Source organism: Sinocyclocheilus grahami, unplaced genomic scaffold (genome assembly GCF_001515645.1).
Source record: "Sinocyclocheilus grahami isolate Dianchi unplaced genomic scaffold, SAMN03320097.WGS_v1.1 scaffold168.1, whole genome shotgun sequence".
Classification (NCBI taxonomy): Eukaryota; Metazoa; Chordata; class Actinopteri; order Cypriniformes; family Cyprinidae; genus Sinocyclocheilus; species Sinocyclocheilus grahami.
The window spans coordinates 1,023,128-1,041,729 of record NW_015505347.1 but is presented as its reverse complement, the minus strand read 5'-3'; the positions used below and the strand labels follow the sequence as shown (position 1 = coordinate 1,041,729).

Genomic DNA, 18,602 nt, shown 5'->3' with positions numbered 1-18,602 from the left:
GAGTTGCTATGTAGTTTCTGAGGTGTTATGAGTGGTTTCTATGGTGTTGCTCTCTGAATTGTTGCCAGAGAGTTGCTATGTAGTTTCTGAGGTGTTATGAGTGGTTTCTATGGTGTTGCTCTCTGAATTGTTGCCAGAGAGTTGCTATGTAGTTTCTGAGGTGTTATGAGTGGTTTCTATGGTGTTGCTCTCTGAATTGTTGCCAGAGAGTTGCTATGTAGTTTCTGAGGTGTTCTGAGTGGTTGCTAGGGTGTTGCTATCTGAATCATCACATGGGTGTTGCTATGTTATTTCTGAGGTGTTCTGAGTGGTTGCTAGGGTGTTGCTATGTAGTTTCTGAGGTGTTCTGAGTGGTTGTCAGGGTGTTGCTATGTAGTTTCTGAGGTGTTCTGAGTGGTTGCTAGGATGTTACTATGTGAATTGTTTCCAGAGTTTTGCCATGTAGTTTCGGAGGTGTTCTGAGTGGTTGCTAGGATGTTGCTATGTATTTTCTGAATCACTGCAAGGGTGTTGCTTTGTAGTTTCTGAGGTGTTCTGAGTGGTTGTCAGGGTGTTGCTGTGTAGTTTCTGATGTGTTATGAGTGGTTTCTATGGTGTTGCTATCTGAATTGTTGCCAGAGTGTTGCTATGTAGTTTCTGAGGGGTTCTGAGTGGTTGCTAGGATGTTACTATGTGAATTGTTGCGAGTGTTGCTATGTAGTTTCTGAGGGGTTCTGAGTGGTTGCTAGGATGTTACTATGTGAATTGTTGCGAGTGTTGCTATGTAGTTTCTGAGGGGTTCTGAGTGGTTGCTAGGATGTTACTATGTGAATTGTTGCGAGTGTTGCTATGTAGTTTCTGAGGGGTTCTGAGTGGTTGCTAGGATGTTACTATGTGAATTGTTGCCAGAGTGTTGCTATGTCGTTTCGGAGGTGTTCTGAGTGGTTGCTAGGATGTTACTATGTGAATTGTTGCCAGTGTTGCTATGTAGTTTCGGAGGTGTTCTGAGTGGTTGCTAGGGTGTTGCTATGTATTTTCTGAATCACTGCAATGGTGTTGCTTTGTAGTTTCTCAGGTGTTCTGAGTGGTTGCTAGGGTGTTGCTATGTATTTTCTGAATCACTGCAATGGTGTTGCTTTGTAGTTTCTGAGGTGTTCTGAGTGGTTGTCAGGGTGTTGCTATGTCGTTGTTTACTGACCCAAGTCAAAATAGTCCACCCTTGAGTTTTTTTTTTTTCTCAAGGAATTTCTTTTGGCATTTTATCACCCACCTAGCAAAAACTGTGTATCTGATCACAACCTAGCAAACAGCACTAATAAAACAACCATCATAACAATGTTGCAAACACAAACCTGGTAATACATCAGTGTTTGATATAGCTTGTGAAATGGATCACTATCTCCATGTGAAATTCTCACAGGTTTCAGCTGTAACAAACACACATGAACGCTCACTGATTGAGTTTGCAGGAGTTTGGATTGAATTTGAAAGTGTTATTGCAAAAAGAGATTTGAATTTCCATCCGGAGCAGCAAATAGGAAATGAGACCAATAACCTTGACTGGCATTTGCTCCTGTGTGTGTGCGCATGTGTTTTATATGCATGAGGATTCTTTCATTTGTGTTTTATTTGCACTCTTCGGTTGGGGAGATAAAGCTATTAATATATATGGCGATGAGAGGAGAGAGGCTGTGGCATATGCCTGCGAGCAAGAATATTAAAACTAAGAGAACTATAGTGATATCCAGCCCAGGAGTGTACACACACACACACACACCCACACCCACACACACACAAGTCATTTAGGAGACACAGACAATCTGGTGCTGGTTATTGTCGTGTGTAATCGATTTGCTTGGCCATCTTAGGTCTGAGTTTTTCATAGGTCTCACATGATCTGACTCTGTCTCTCTATCTCTCGCAAGATAAAAGTAACTTTATTGACATGGTAAAAAAAAAACTGTACATTGGCAAATAATTATATATACACAAACATTTAAAATCGAATTTATGATTCACTATTTATATAATTTTAAAAGCATTTTATGCCTGTTGCATGTGCCATTTACAAATTCTATTACAATTTTTTTTATAATTATATTACAAATTATTACAAAATATAAATAAATATATGTTCCTCTGTAATAAGTAATTTTGGATCAAAGTTTCTGCTAAATACATAAATGTAAATGTATAATTTTAATGATTAATTCTATGCATTTTTAAAAATAAATAGATGCATAAAACTATATTTGTTTATTGTAAATTTATGCAAATTTATGATCACTGATGATGATTATTATTTAATGATAAATGGATGTATTAATGTCTATTTTGCATCTATTTATTTAAAAAAAATGCATTCTATGTATTTTTTTAAATAAATAGATGCATAAAATTATATTTGTTTATTGTAAATAAATGCAAATTTATGATGACTGATGATGATGATTATTATTATTATTAATGATAAATGGATGTATTAATGTATATTTTGTAATACAAAAATTTACACAAAATAAATTTATATTTTGTATTATTAAATATATTGTTTTCTTATTTTGATGTTATAATAGTAATTATTAATAATTAATAATAATTTAAAAATAAATGAATTTAATAATAAGAATGATAACTAATAAATATATTGTGTGTGTGTGACATGTTTGATCTGATAGATAGAGGTATATGCTGCTGTTAACATTCATAACTCACACTCACTGAAGTATGAGTGTGTGTGTGTGTGTTGTGAGGAGAGCATGTGGTGTTATAGAGGGATTAGTGTTTTAATGAGGGGGTGTGGCCAGGGTGGGCGGGGTCAGCCACTGCCTCAGGCAAAGAGCAGTGGGTCACACACACACACACTGGGATGGACACACTCAGGGGGCCTCAATTAGAGGATGGAGGATAATTCCCCCCACCTGATACCTGCTGTCGTCCTGCGCTGTCCTTTTTCTGTTTTTCTGCATTTTCTCTTTCTTTTACATTCTTGCTTTACCCCTCTTTACCCTTTTACTGTCTGTCTGTCAGTCTGCCTTCTCGATTGGAGTAATAGTATTATTGGGAATAGTATTATTAAAGCATTAGTATACACACACACACACACACACATATATATATATATATATTCACAAAAATATTAAATATAATAAACTAATACAGTATTGAAAAAAGGTGTAGAAATGATTTTCACACAGAGATTGCTAGTAAATTTAGCAATTACAAAGAAACGACAAGTAATGCATTGAATTAAATGTGAATTTTTGAAGTAAAAAAATTAAATAATATTCTTTTGTCAAATGTAGTCCACTTATCTTTGTATTTACAGCTTTGAAAAATAATTTTTACAGTGTACAAGAGGCAATTATATATAAATATGTATATTTTGTTTTTTTATATCTATATATGTATTATATATGATAATTTGATATAAATATACAGAATATAAATATACACGGTGTTAATCAGTATTTTATCCAGACTTAAACGGTCAGTCTGAATGTGATTCGTTAGATCAAGTGTCTATATCTGTTGGTCTCAAATGCTGCAGGATCTTTTCTCTTAACTAACTTTATTTTTCTTTATGGTTTTTGTACAATGTCTGGTGTTTTGCTGCTTTGTAGTGGGTTTATGAAGTCAAGTTCACACAGGTAACCACGGGTGTTGTTTATCACTCAACATGTTGATGATTGCTGTGAATATGAATATTAAGGATTACTGAGAGAATGAATTATGTGGATATATGACCATTTATTCAGTAACTTGCCATTTTCAGTGTACTCACACTGGTATAATTTACACTATTTCTAGTTTAAAATCACAATTATTAATTAGACACTGAAAAATGTCCATAAAAGCATGTGTGTATATCTTTGTTGAGTGTGTGTGTGTGTGTGCGCGTGCACATTTCCTAATTTGCATGTCTGTTATCTCAGGTTTCTTTGAATTGTTTCCGTCCCTCTGGAGTTTGTATTTGAAATGCTCCCAGATTCTGTTCCTCTCCTTCCTTTATAGTCTGTAACTCTCTTTTTCTCTCCCTCCTCCATATTTTCTGGTCTCTCTCTCTCTCCTCTCGCTTTGCACCTGTTTCCCTATCTGAACAGCTGCTAATTGGGTGACTCTAATTAGTGATTACCCATAAACCTCAGCGGTGTTTGATAGGTTTGTTCCCCGACCCGTAAAATAATCCATCACTAATATGTGTGTGTGTCTCAGTCCCTATCTGCGTGTAGGAAAAAGTATTGTATCATCAAAACATTTCGTTCATCACCTTTAACTCACCCATTAGTACTAACAAACCAGTTTAACTCGCCATCTACCTGCCACAATATATCACAGAATTATCATCGTCACGATAATTGTTGTTTTATAATGGGGCCCTTTAAAGTTCAAAGGTCACAGAGGGGAAATGCAGCATCTGACCTTCACATGACCCTCATTCCAAACAATAAATTCCTTAAACTCCAAAATCATCAGAAGTCAATTAGCCATTCACGTCACTGAAGTATTAGAATAAAATAAAATAAAAACTATTTGATTTTACATTATTACAGTTTTTCGTTTTATATATGTATATATATATATATATATATATATATATATATATTTGGATGTGTATATCGATGTGATAAATATTGGTTATCTTTTTAACAATTTTGCAATTTTGCCATTTCTATGTAATTAAATGTATAATTATAATTTATAATTTTTTGGCTTTTAATTCTTTTTTCAGATGTTAAGTATATATATATATATATATATATATATATATATATATATATATATATATATATATATATATTTGGATGTGTATATCGATGTGATAAATATTGGTTATCTTTTTATAATTTACACAATTTTGCCATTTCTATGTAATTAAATGTATAATTATAATTTATAATTTTTTGGCTTTTAATTCTTTTTTCAGATGTTTAGAAAAATGAATCTTTGTTGTGTGTGTCCACACAATGAAATTCAGTGAGGTCCAATTTATATATATATATATTATATCATTTTTTATCATCAATTTATATTATTATATATATATCTGTTGTTGTATGTCACTGAAGAAAGCAAGTCAGACCGTTTTGGAACAACTTAAGAATAACTTAACAGCATGAATCCGTAGACATTATTATACTCATGTACTCTAATCAGTATCATTGTAATATGATTAAACCAGCTCTTGAGAGACGCTGCAGCCTGTGATTTCTGTGGAGAGAGTTGTGTTGTATACAGCAAAGCATGATGGGATGGATAAAACAGGGACTATTAATCCAGAATGCCCCAAATGAAAAAGAGCGAGTGAGCGAGAGTTTTAAGACTCGTTTTGCTACAGGAAACTGTCACAGACGTTTATTTTCGTGCCATTTGCTGCAACAACTTTCTTCCATAAGCCCCCGTGACCCCAGAGACACAAACTCACTACGCCTCCATACCCTAAATAACTACAGATTAAAATTTTACACACTCTCTCACTCTCATGTTCTGACAAAGAGCAGTGTTGGCCTGTCATCTCCGATCTCATCTGCTGAGGAGACATCGCTGTGCCATCGCTCCTCAGTAAACACAAACACACACTCACAAATACGTTCAGACACACTCGCACAATCCTTCATTATTCTCAGCACATGCATCATGCTGAACACACACGGAATCTTAAAAACACTTTAATAAAACCAGAAAAATTAGATGAGAGTTTAGTCAGATTCTATAGTAATTCTATATTGATGCACCATGCATGTTACATGGTAAACAACCAACTATATTAGTGAAAATGATTTATTTTGATTATTAATAATGCATTTGACTGTGCATTTAATATGTGCACAAAAAATGTACATTTGCGTCAAAAACTTTTAACCCTTGTGCTGGTTTTCTCAGTAAAAATAATTTTTTTTTAAATGCTTGTAATGCTCTTTTTTGGAACTGATTGATTGTAGGCCTCATTGATCTGAGCTTATGCACCTCCGTTTTTTAATTGAAAAAATATATATATTTTTGCAATGTTCACTCAAAAACTGAGGTGCATGAAGTCAGATCAGTGAGGCATATAGCCAGGTACAAAAAGAAATACAAAACCTGTGCTTCTTCTTTTCATTGAAAGAAAATAAGCTGATAAAATGATTGAATCCAGTATTTGTTAATAATATAGCATAACAAGAAATTTATAAGCAATTTTTTGTAGGTCATTTTTGATTGGAAACACCACATGTGTAACAAAGTCCGGGGGGAAAAATACAAATATTATAATTATGGTGGGGAAGTTGTTAGACCCTGTGTGTGAAGAGTCATAACATTAAAGGGGTCATATGATGCGATTTCAAGTTTTCCTTTCTCTTTGGAGTGTTACAAGCTGTTCGTGCATAGATAAGATCCCTAAAGTTGCAAAGACTAAAGTCTCGAACCCAAGTCTCGAAGAGATATTCTTTTAAAAAAGTTAAGAGTCGTCCACTCCCTCCTAAAACACCTCGTTTAAACACGCCCCCACATGTCTATGTCACTGTGTGGGAAGATTTGCATAACACCGCCCAAATGTTCACGCAAAGAAAGAAAGCGTAACTTTTATTCTCGCTGTAGTATTGTTGTTGCCGCCGCCGCCATGTCGTGGAGACGCTGTGTGTTTCGTTGTGGAAGTGAAACTACTTTGTTTGCTCTTCCAAAAGAGGGCACGACTAGAAATCAGTGGTTAAGTTGTATTTACAACACTGTTCCAGAACAGTTCAAACCAAATATTCGAGTGTGTGCAGCCATAGGTGGAGGGTGGACTAACTCCAGGGTAAGGGTAAAAGCAGCCAAATCTATTACCTACAAACATAAACCCATCTTTTTAGGCAAGAACCAGACATGGGTGTCATGTAGGCTAATAAAATATGTTTAATGGAACTGAATTTGTATTTAACGTGATTACAATTTAATAAAAAACATTAGAAACAGGTAATTATAAAACGTTTCCTTTCCAAGGTTATTCAAACAGTGAATAAATTATTATACAGAAAGTGACATTATCACTAACTTTGATCTATCGCGAGTTTAAGCACTCTAAAAAAAAAAAACTAAAAAAAAAACTATCGTTATAATCACTTAAGCTGTCTACACTGTGAAATGAATCTCTAACTTACATTGTACATACATATGCGCATCCAGAATTCAGTCAGCGAACGCGTGCGCACTCAAAACTGATGAGTTTCAGCGATGACTCATCTGAACGCCTCTGATTGGCCATTGCATTCCTAAGCTCAACAGAATCGTGAGTGATTGGTTATAATGCACAACACTCTAAAAACACCTAAAATGAAATACGGTGCAACATGAGCAGATCTTAATTTATTGCCGCAATCGACACTTTCTATTCATTATCATTTTGTTAGCAACAGTCTAATAGATTTAATTTGTTTGTGCAGGGGCATTTTTGGCTACGCCTTCCCCAGCCTTACACACGCTCCGCCTATGTGTGCAGCACATTTTATGGAGAACTGTTTCCTAGGAGAGTAGCTACAATGCGGCTGTGCACAAAGGCTGTTTCTATAAAGTGGGCAATTCCAACTTTGCAAGGACAGTCTGGCGCTTCTGACTCACAGCCTGTAAGTATGTTTTCATATTTAAAGAATTTGCCACTGACGATTCAAACGTGAGTTTTGAGCAGTGTATAGCGCTTGTTGTTTGTCCTTTCTCCGATCACAAATGCAGACATGGTTTTATGTTTACGCGGCACGATATGCAACGCAATGTGTAAAAAGACAGTCATTAGTCATTATAATCAGTAATTATGTCCCCACTGGATGCAACAAATGCCTCGTTTATAATGGGTTTTACTGGTTTTGTCTCGTCGCTCCGTGACACGGCATCACAGTATGGTAAGGGGCGTAACATTTCCGTCACACGCTTGAGGCATTCGGCGAATGACAACGTACTGGATAGCTGGCCAATCAGAGCACACCTTGCTTTTTTAGAACGATGAGCTTTGTAAAAATCGACGCGTTTCAGAAAGGCGGGGCAAAGAGGAGAAACAATAATGTACAGTATGTGGAAAATAATGTATTTTTTTAACCTTAAACCACATAAACACATTTCATTACACCAAATACACAAAATAATGTTCTTTTTAGCAACGTCATATGACCCCTTTAATTAGAATTTTTAGAAAAAATGAAATCCTCTCCAGGTCAAAATGGCCAAAACACAACATGAGGGTTAAATATAAGTTAAAGACACCTAATCTAAAGCTTTTAATTTACTTTCCATAGTGATTAAGATCATCTTTAAACATGCTAAGATCAGTGTAGTTGTAGTTTATCATATTTAGTCATATTGGTGACTATAATGGCTAGAGTTTGAAGGTCATTAGGTCAATGAATGTGTTTGTTTTGCCAACAGATCGACTTGTCCTTACGCTGACTCCTGTCACTGTCCATTCTAATGCAGATGTATAGATTTATAGATGAGGAAAGATCTTTGTTTAATTTATCACTTCTCTCATCCTCTTGCTCTCTTCTCAATGTTTTTGTAATCATAAAGATGAAAGCACTGATGATTTTTGCCCTTAAGTATAAACAGAACTGGCTGACGACATCAATATCCACAAATCTAAACAAACGGGAGGAGCAGCAAACTTCACAAAAGTGCCTCTTCAGCATGTGTGTGTTTGTGCGACGCGTGAAATGTGTAGCTGACCAATTAGACTACAAATTAGACTGAAATCAAGGCTCGGGTGGGATCTTGATCGATAAAAAAAAAATTTTTTAAACCCCGGGACGTTCAAAATCTCAGACCTAAAGTGAAATGAGAGTGAAACTGATTTCAAATGGAAACAGACATCAGAGTGGTTTAGACACACATGCACACAAATTCACTGTGACGTTCAAATGAAGTTGACTCTGCTGGGACGGCGCTCTGCTCTGTCGTGGAAATAAAGACGCGACGATAACAAACTCAATAAAACACGAGTACAAGAGAAACGAATAAACATAAAAGACAGAGAAAGTGTTTTAGGGTAAGGGACGTAACCTAAAAAACAACACAACTCTATGTCCGTGTGTGTTTGTGTGTGTGTGTGTGTGTGTGTGTGTGTGTTTGCAGAAATTGATTGCTCTTTGCTAGTCTGCAATGTCTCAAGATGCAATGCTCCCTTTTTTAGCTCAATAACAATAAAACAGAAAGTCTTCAGATAAATAAGTGCCTCACGCTGGAGGAACGGGCCATTCTCTTTATTTTTACTGTTGTTTCTCCATCAAACTGTTTTTTTTCGTGGTTCATTACTCCTTCTGTCAATGGCTTTAATTTTCCCCTTCTCTACCCTGACACACAGTGAAGGACCTGCAATGGGCTTCACTGTCATCGCCTGTCTGAAAAAACAATGCATGCAACTGGACATAAAATTTTAGTTTATGTAAGTATGGGCTTATTTAGTTACATTAAATCTCACAAAACCGGCCTTAAAGGCAAAAATGTTAAATAATAGCATTTTTCACGAAGGGTATGGTTGGCCTAGAGTCAGTCAGATGTCATTATAATTGGCTTTATGAGAGACCGGGGCTAGTTGTCACACGAAGAAGCTGTCACAGTGGCTGTTTTGAGTCAGTATTTCAAATTTTGTTAGTCTAAGCTGAAATAAGATAATTTTTTTCTGAATTCAATATTAAAATATTCATATTTTTGCTAACTAACAAATAAACAATAAAACCACACTGACATATTCAGACAAAAGTCAAGTTTGGGTTGGTAAGATGTTTCTGAAAGACGTCTGGTGGCTGCATTTATTTTGTTTTTTAAAAATACTGTAAAAACAGTAACATTGTGAAATATTATATTAAAGTAATGTGATCAAAGCTGAATTTTCAGCATCATTACTCTTCAGTGTCACATGATCCTTCAGAAATCATTAATATGCCGATTTGCTCAAGAAACATTTCTGATTATGATCAATGTTGAAAACATTAGTGCTGCTTCATATTTTTGTGGAAACAAGGATTCTTAGATGGATAGAAAGTTCAAAACACCAGCATTTATTTGAAATATAATTTTTTTGTAACATTATAAATGTCTTTACTGTCACTTTTGATCAATTTAATGCGTCCTTCCTGAATAATAAGAAAGCTGTTCATTTCTTTTATCTTTTTTGTTCATATATTTTGCATGCATAAATACTTTCTAAATATGTGTATGTTAATTTATGTTGGCCAAAACAATATTTTTCGTATGTTTTTCCTTTTCTTTTATCTTTTTTTCAGAATTGTTTTACTATTAATAGTAATTTAGCATGTTAAAAGAACTGTATGTTGTTCTTGAGCAAAACGGTGAAAAGGGGTTTCAATCTATACAGAAACTGACTTTCAACAATAAACCCAGGAAATCCACACGTGACAGCTAGCCCCAGTTCCCCTGCATTAATAACAATGCAAGCCTATGGTTAGTCCTCATTACCCGGATGAGCGTGTTTGCATCGGTTCTGTATAAGAGGAGCTGGCGTTGTCTGTCTTAAAACGGTTATTGCGTTTAAGAGAGAACGAGGGGAAGCGTGGGAGAAGTGAAATGCAGGGAGACAGGTGCTGGCAAAGAGCAAGCGAATGAAACATGAGGTGAGACAGACGGGGAGCAGGTAGAGAGACAGATATTCTCTCAGTCACTCAGAGCAGATCTGATAAACACACACGCGACCTCTCCAGCTGTACAGACAGAAAGAAAAGAGCGGCTCTCTCCTCCCACTAAACTTGTCACATCGCATCCCCGCTGATGGGTGGGGAGGGGTCAGGGTTGGGGCGTCGCCTCAGGGCTCGTCGCCGAGCAACAAAAGACCACTCAGCTCGAGTTAGCCCTCCCGTCGGCCAATCAGGACTGACGGAACTCGGGCGCGGTCCGCTGCTAGCCTTCAAATGCTAAGTGCTTCATTAGCCACCTTTCATATCGCCGTCGCCCCCGGCAACCCACTTTACACTCGCCATCCCTGGGAGCATGGCAAAACTTCAGACTGCCGTCAGGCCACGCACACACAACACACACTCATATACTGTCATCAGTGAATTTTGTGGTTTGCAGGAACGCTCACAGTCACACAATCACAACACCGAATTCATCATCCTCGCGTGTGACAGCAGAGTACAGCGTGAATTTGTTGTTATGAGTGTGTAATGTGGTTAGACATCACCGTGTGTGTGTGTGTGTGTGGCCTGAAGCTCAGCAGATGCCTGAAGCCTCTCCTGTCAGGATGGAGAGATGGGCCGGAGAGGGAAACAGGAGAGAGCAGCTCCATCGGGGTATGGCTGTCTCTCTGTGTGTGTGTGTGTTTCCTGTTATCTTCCTCTCAATATCCTCCTCTTCCTCAGTATGTCATGGTGAAACCTTGAGTCAAACACGCTCTCTTTCCTCAGGACTGAATTCACACTGAAATCTGGGAAAGCAGCAGCAGCACTTAAACAGCACTGACAAAAAGTAGCCTACCTGTATTTTCGGAGGTGTACTACTGTGTGGTAGTTTTTAAATACTAGAGTACAATATGCAAATACCATGGTATATGAATGGAAATTGTTTAATTATACATCGTTTATAACAAAGTAGCCTACTGTAGTATTAGCCTACTATTTGCACTGAAACTTAGTAAAAGCTTACAGTAAAAGACTGCAAACAAACAGGGTTTAGTTGAATCTAGCTTTTCTTCCAGATTAAGATTTTACAAATTAAGTGGCGACTGAACACTAAATTGTTTAGCGTACAAAAATTAAACCAAATTGTGCTTAAAATGGAACATCGAAATGCATTAACATCACCCAGTAATATGTAAAATTAGCAACATTTAAATTTATAATTCATGCAACAGCAGAATATTAATTTACCAGCGATATAAACAAAACAAACATGGGTTTAAATATTATATTAGTATTAAAGAAATTAACAAGATACAGGACAGTCTGCGACAAAATATTGTAACATTTCATTGGATGCATGACTATTAACATCATCAACAAGAGATATTGTAATTGTTTTCTCCTGACATTTAATAGGTTAGTTCACAAATTAGAATATATTGCCATCCTAACTTTGCACAATTAAATGATTCGTTTTAGCATTTTAATATTTTGCATGTGTCACTGTCTTTGAGTTTGTCAGAACAAATCTGTAACCCTTGATTCTTGATCTTGATTAAAATTTTAAAAGGCAATATACAATCAATATAATCTTTGGCCTGATGTTGATTACCACAGACAATAATTTTGACTTGTCTCTTAGTTTGAGTTTGTAAATAAAACAAAAATATACTAAAAGTTAAGCAGATATATTGGAAATATGGGGCGGTCCTTTTTTGTTGCTGGATTTAACCCAGAATATTCTGTTCATAAATAGAAAATCCTGTAGTGTCTCTGTTCATGATGAGGCAAATGGCAGTGTTTGTGAAATCAGCAACATCTCTTCATGTTGTACATGGCATCTATTTTTCATCTTTACAGATTTGTGCTGGTTGTTTAGGCCTGTTGATCATTCCTCTGCTGTTTAATGGTGCTTTGAATCTGATTTAATTTTAAAATATATCCAGGAGATTGTTTGCCATATTTGTTTAAATTGACATTCTGGGTTAATTATAACAGTGCGGTGGCTTTGATCAAGATCTCATGTTCATATAATTTCTGACTGAGATAAACACATTTAGCTTTCTGCCTGAGATAGAGGACTCAAGCTCAAGATGTGACCTCTAAATTGGACTATGAGGGATGATATAAGAATATAAACACTTGCATTGCGATTGACAGAATGAGATGAACACGCTCAGCCTTTTTGTTTTTAGAAATGAGAGATGAGTCGAAATGAGTCTGTGGTTGTGTCAGTATTATGTTCATAATGAATACAGAACACTCCTTTAGTATCAGATGTGTTTTCTGGGTAATTTGTCAGAGGTTTTCTGCACATGTCTGTCTAGAATATGATGAAGAAATTCTTGAAGTGTTTAACAGGCCCAAGCTTAGTGTGTGTGTTTGTGAGAGAGTGTGTGTGTGCATTTGTGAGAGAGGGTCAGTCATACTGTATTCCCGGTGCTCCCTCTAGTGGACTGATTGTTTTACAGCTCAGTCAATCCCAGTGTCACTCACAGACTCTCATATGCCAGAACACAAGTTCATTCAGCAATTTGAATGAAAACATTAGCTCTGTGTTTAACAGGCCCAAGCTTAGTGTGTGTGTTTGTGAGAGAGTGTATGTGTGCATTTGTGAGAGAGGGTCAGTCATACTGTATTCCCGGTGCTCCCTCTAGTGGACTGATTGTTTTACAGCTCAGTCAATCCCAGTGTCACTCACAGACTCTCATATGCCAGAACACAAGTTCATTCAGCAATTTGAATGAAAACATTAGCTCTTTTTTTTTTATATGTCTATATTAATTTTTTTATATATATATTTATAAAGCTAATTATGGCTATAAAGTCATTATAAACGTTTAAATTTTTTGTAGAATTAAAAATATAATTCTTTATGAATATTTGAAATCATTTAAATAATTTTTTTAGCTTGTCCAAATTAGGGAGGTTTTTGTCAGTTTTCTAGGGATGAGTTGTCACTTCTTGGGATAATTTTGTGCCCAAAGAGCTAAATACACACACACACACACACACACACACACATTACACTATGATTCCTGATGTCATTGTTATATCTTATATGTGATGTGTCTGTGTTTGTAGTGTAATAGAATTGTTGTGTATTTGTGTATAGTGTTATAGTATGTGTAGCTGTGAGTATAGTATATATAGTGTGTGTGTGTGGGTGTGTGTGTGTGTGTGTGTGTTTGTCAGTGTGTGTGTTTGTGTGTGTGTGTGTGTGTGTGTGAGAGAGAGAGAGTGAGTGATTCTGTTCCCCTGTGTTGGCCTGAGGGCACCTTCACTTCACAATTAATGGAGAGAGTCTCGTGGGAGCTTCAGTCTCCCTCTTTTACATGAAACCTTCCTCTCCTCTTCCCTCCATCCCCCTCTCCTCACATTCTCTTCTCTTCTTTTCTCTTCTCTTCTCTTCATTCTCATTTAGTCTCTTATTTTCTTCTCATTTTGTCTCAACATTTTCATCTCTTTTACAGTATCTCTTCTCATTTTTCTCAAGTCAATTCTCTTCTACTTTCTTTCAGAGGTTTTCAGTTAATCTCTTCTTTCTTATGTAATTCCTTGAATTTTTCTCACATCTTCTCATGTTGTCTCATCTCTTCTCATTTTGCGTCTTCTCCTCATTTCGTCTCTCCCATTCTCATTTCACAATTTCTTTGGTTTCTTCACATTTTGTGTCATCTGTCATTTTCAGCTCATCTTTTGATCCCTTCTCTTCTTATTTCTGTCTCATTTTTCTCATCTCTTCTTCTTTCATCTATAATTTTATCTCTTCTCTTATTTTATTCTCATTCCATCTCTTATTTAGCTTCTGTTTTAGCTTATCTTTTCTCAACTCTTCTATATTTTGTTCCCTGGACTCTTCTTGTCCGGTTTCTTCTCATTTGGTCTCTTCTCTCATTTTCTTCTTTTCTCACCTTTGCTCTTCTTGTCTCTTTCATCTCATTTCTTCTCACTTTGTCTCATCATTTTCTTGTTTCTTCTAATTTCTTCTCATATTTTTTTCATTTCATCTGTTCCTTTGTCTTGTTTCATTTTCTCTCATCACTCCTTTCCTCTTATTTGAATCCTCTTCTCTTCTTTTTTCATCTTGTCTTGTCTCTTCTCAGCTCATTTCTTCTCTTCTTGCCTCCCATAATTTTTCCTTTCATTTCATCTCTTCTCACTTTGTCTCTGCTATTTTCCCTGTTCTTGTTTCTTCTCATTTGTCTTGTCTCTTTTCTCTTCTCTTCTTATTTTAATCTTATTCACTGACTTATTTCTATATGTATTTATTTTTATATTTAATTTCTTCTCATTTTGTCTATTTTGTCAACTTATCTTTCCTAATCTCTTCTATTCATTCTCATTTTTGTCTCGTCTCTTATATTCTTTCCTTCTCTGCTTATTTCTTCTTTTCTTGCCTCTTCCCATTTCGCCCTTTTTTCCGCTTTCATCTTTACTCACTACTTTCTTTACTCTCATTTTTTGTTTCTTCTATTTTCTTATCATCTCCTCTGATTTCATTGTCTTCTTGTCTAATGTCGTCTCATTTTAAATCTCTAAAATCCGAAGAGAACAATATTTTAACTCCAGAATATCATGAATCTCACACTCCCACAAAACACACAACATCACACAACAAAAGAACACGACAGGCCACATCACACATCCACATTTTTTTGCATGCATGTACAAAAACACCTTTTCGGCTTGCGTGTCTCTCTGTAGGCCGCATGCGTCTAACGTGCACCACGTAAGTTTGCATTTGTTGTACTATATTAAAGCGCACGCAAAGCCTTTGGTTTATTAGATGAAGACATTCCCAAAACCGCACAGACGGATCTCCTCAGAACAGAATAAAATCTCAGGGAGCGTTTGATAACCAGAGAAATGAGGAGAACTCCTCCTCTTTAAATTATTGCATCACCTTGTCTTCCACCCCATTCCCTCTTTCTCCCTCTCTGCCTCTTGATATCTCCTTAAATCCGGAGAGAACTGACTGAAGATTTCATTTCTTCCTCCATATGTAATCAACATCAAACATGCACACGCACGTTGTCTCACCCGCGACGACACTTTCGATCACCTCGCGCAGTCTCACCTGTGTCATCAATTAGAGTGTCTCTCCACACAATGCATTATGGGAAGGAGTTCAGAGCTGTCAGGCATCATGAAGCGTATCGTGCACGCACGCAGCAGGAGTAATGTGAGGCATCTGCGGTGTCAAGCGTTCTGTTTAATGTGATTCTCTCTCTAGTACGCCGTGTGTGTAGCTTTCTGCGGCTGCTGTTTACCATGCAATAATACAAGTAGTGTGTGTTTGAAGTGTGACTGTGCTGGGCTCTTGTGCGGGCAGAAGGGGACGGCACGTCACCGCTCATAAACTCATTTCAGACTCAAACCGTGTCTTGTTAAGAAAGACGTTGTGTTACTGTTGTTTGACCTGGAGCTGGTTAGATTGACAGAGTGACTTTTATCCTGCAGGTGCGGCTGATTCGGAGAGTCTTTCGTAATGGTGAGAAACATGATTCTGGTAAGGGTCAAACACGGGGCCACCTTATTTTGCAACGCGGAAGTAAGCTCTTTTCTGTGAATGTGTGCGAGATGTCTGTTTCATTAGCCGCTAAACAACCAGAAGAATAACAAGTGCGGTAAACGGTCAAACTTTTTAATCTACAAACCAGTGTGTTTATGATTACGATAATACCATACCATAGGAATGAATGGGTTAAAGCTACAAGGAATACAGCTAAAACTACTTGGCATGCGCACATCGATATAGCATACTGTTTTTGCATTATTGTAAGGAGTAGGTTTAGGGTTGGGGTAGGTGCAAGACGTTAATAAAACACAGTCTGATGGAAAATGTAATTTATTGTTAGCTTCCGGTTTTAGCTGTATCCCTAGCCACAACCGAATGAATGAGAAGTGCCATAAACTGAATCCCACCTGTCGCAAAAAGTTAGTGACTTCTCTTTCCCCATTGTAAACTCTAAAAATAGTTCAATCCAAAAGTATTGTTTAGTGTAAAACTTGTTGAAGATTAGCCGATAGGCTGTCGATTCATTAAATGATAAGCGGTTTCCTCTAAAAAGCTGTTTATTTAGTGTAGTGAAGCCTCTCCTCCATTGACATCCATTCAAAAAAAAGAAAACAGCCTCTGGTCTCCTTTCCCACGTACTGTCAGAGCAGAAACGTTAGCATTAGCCATTATAATTTTTTAGCTAAGGATGCAGGCTTGCCTTCTAGTGGCTTTGAAAATAACAACGCAATGACACTGGAAGCCTCGCACATTCAAGTTACAAATGACCATACCCACTGTTACGTTAAAAGTAAGGTGGATAAACGTTCTATACAGAGATTGCTATTTTGTCCACCAATCTCACATTTTGGGAGACCATTAATAGCCTACTTTTCAAAGTTGTTTTGTTCAGTCCCCGTTTACTTTTTAATAAGTTCAGTCCTTTTGTGAATGATTTATAAGTGCATGTTATAATAACTTTCTTTGAACAAATTTCCCTCTTCAGCTAAAGTTACCTAGACCACACAGCTCTTTGATCGTTTTTAGGGCACTGTTATGGGTCTTTCTGAAGTCTTTCCATAGTTGTCACAGTAATTTAATGCATCAATTTTACTGTAGTAAATAGCAAATAAAGGTAGATTTTTATACAGAACTATTACCATTAGGGTACATCTCTGTGTTGAGGCAAAAAATAAATATAGCCTGATATTACATACTCTGGTATTTCTTTTGTACTTATGGCAACTTTTTTTTAACAGAAACTGGGAGTTTTTTCATATTTTAACATTAGGCTATTAAGTTTTAATTCAATTTGTTACATAATCAATTTTAAGTCATCCTGTGGCCCCAGAAGTTTGCTGAGGCCTTGGCCACCTGGTTGAGAACCACTGCTTTAATCATTTCTGCTCTTCTTGAAGCAGGTATTTAAAGCTGTTTACATGTTCATTCCCAAAACAGGTAAAACACATTTTAATACCCATCAACATTGACCAGAAATGCTGTTTAGAATAAACTCTACAGCTCATTTGTAGGAACCAGACAGCTCTTACAAATGTTCACCATGGTAACCATGGTGTCTGCCAAAATGCCATATAAATCACTACAGACAGTGTTACTACCATAAAACAAACTTGTTATTAGGCACCACTGTCAACTACTTGCATTTACTTGCAAAATGCATTTTAGACTGTTGAAAGCAGAACCCATAAAAATGTATCATGGGTTTTACATTAGTGACAATAGCAGTAATAAGTAGTAAGTTTCTTGTGCTCACTAAGGCTGCATTTATTTGAACAAAAATACAGTAAAACTGTAATATCGTGAAATATTATTACAATTTAAAAAAAGTTTTCTATTGAAATGTATTTCAAGATGCAATTTATTTATGTGAAGGAAAGCTGAATTTTCAGCATCATTACTCATCATCAGAAATCGTTCTAATATGCTCAAGAAATATTTATTATTATTAATATCGAAAACATTTGTGCTGCTTCATATTTTTGTAATAATTGTGATTTTTCCAAAATTTTCATGTGAATTGAAAGTTCAAATGAACAACATTTATTTGAAATAGAAATTATATTTATATATAACATTATAAATGTCTTTAATTTCACTTTTGACCAGTTTAACGCACACTGTAAAAAAATAAATAGTTGAGAAAACGTAAAAAAAAATAAGGCAGCTTGATGCAGTAAGACTTTTGAGTTCTCTCGACAATAGTATTTTAGTTCTTCTCAGTAAATATACTTTGTTGAGCCAATGTACATTTGCTTGTTCATGCAATGCTGATTGTCTTATTTTGCTAATAGAAAAATTCTTGTCACAGCAACTGAAACAATGTCGTTGAGGTCATTTATTTTTTTCTGTTTCCTGGAAGAAAAAAATAATGTGTAATAAATCACCACATTGATTTTATGTTTATTTATGAATGACAAACCCGAATGCATAACTTAGTCTAATATGTAGACAACATTGTCTTTGCTTGTAAAACAACTTACAAGATTAATATATCCAGAAAATGGATATCAGGCTGAACATTC

At 36.1% G+C, this 18,602-nt stretch overlaps 1 protein-coding gene across 2 annotated transcripts in view; it reads left to right on the top strand.

Annotated features, from left to right (window-relative positions):
- Positions 1 to 11,075: 11,075 nt before the first annotated feature.
- Positions 11,076 to 18,602, top strand: part of tfap2d (transcription factor AP-2 delta (activating enhancer binding protein 2 delta)) — a 28,389-nt gene continuing 20,862 nt past the window's right edge. For both annotated transcript variants that reach the window (XM_016282962.1, XM_016282961.1), the window contains exon 1: positions 11,076 to 11,231. In XM_016282962.1, coding sequence (XP_016138448.1) covers positions 11,106 to 11,231 — 126 coding nt within the window. In that variant the 5' untranslated portion in view covers positions 11,076 to 11,105. The remainder of the gene's footprint in view (positions 11,232 to 18,602) is intronic.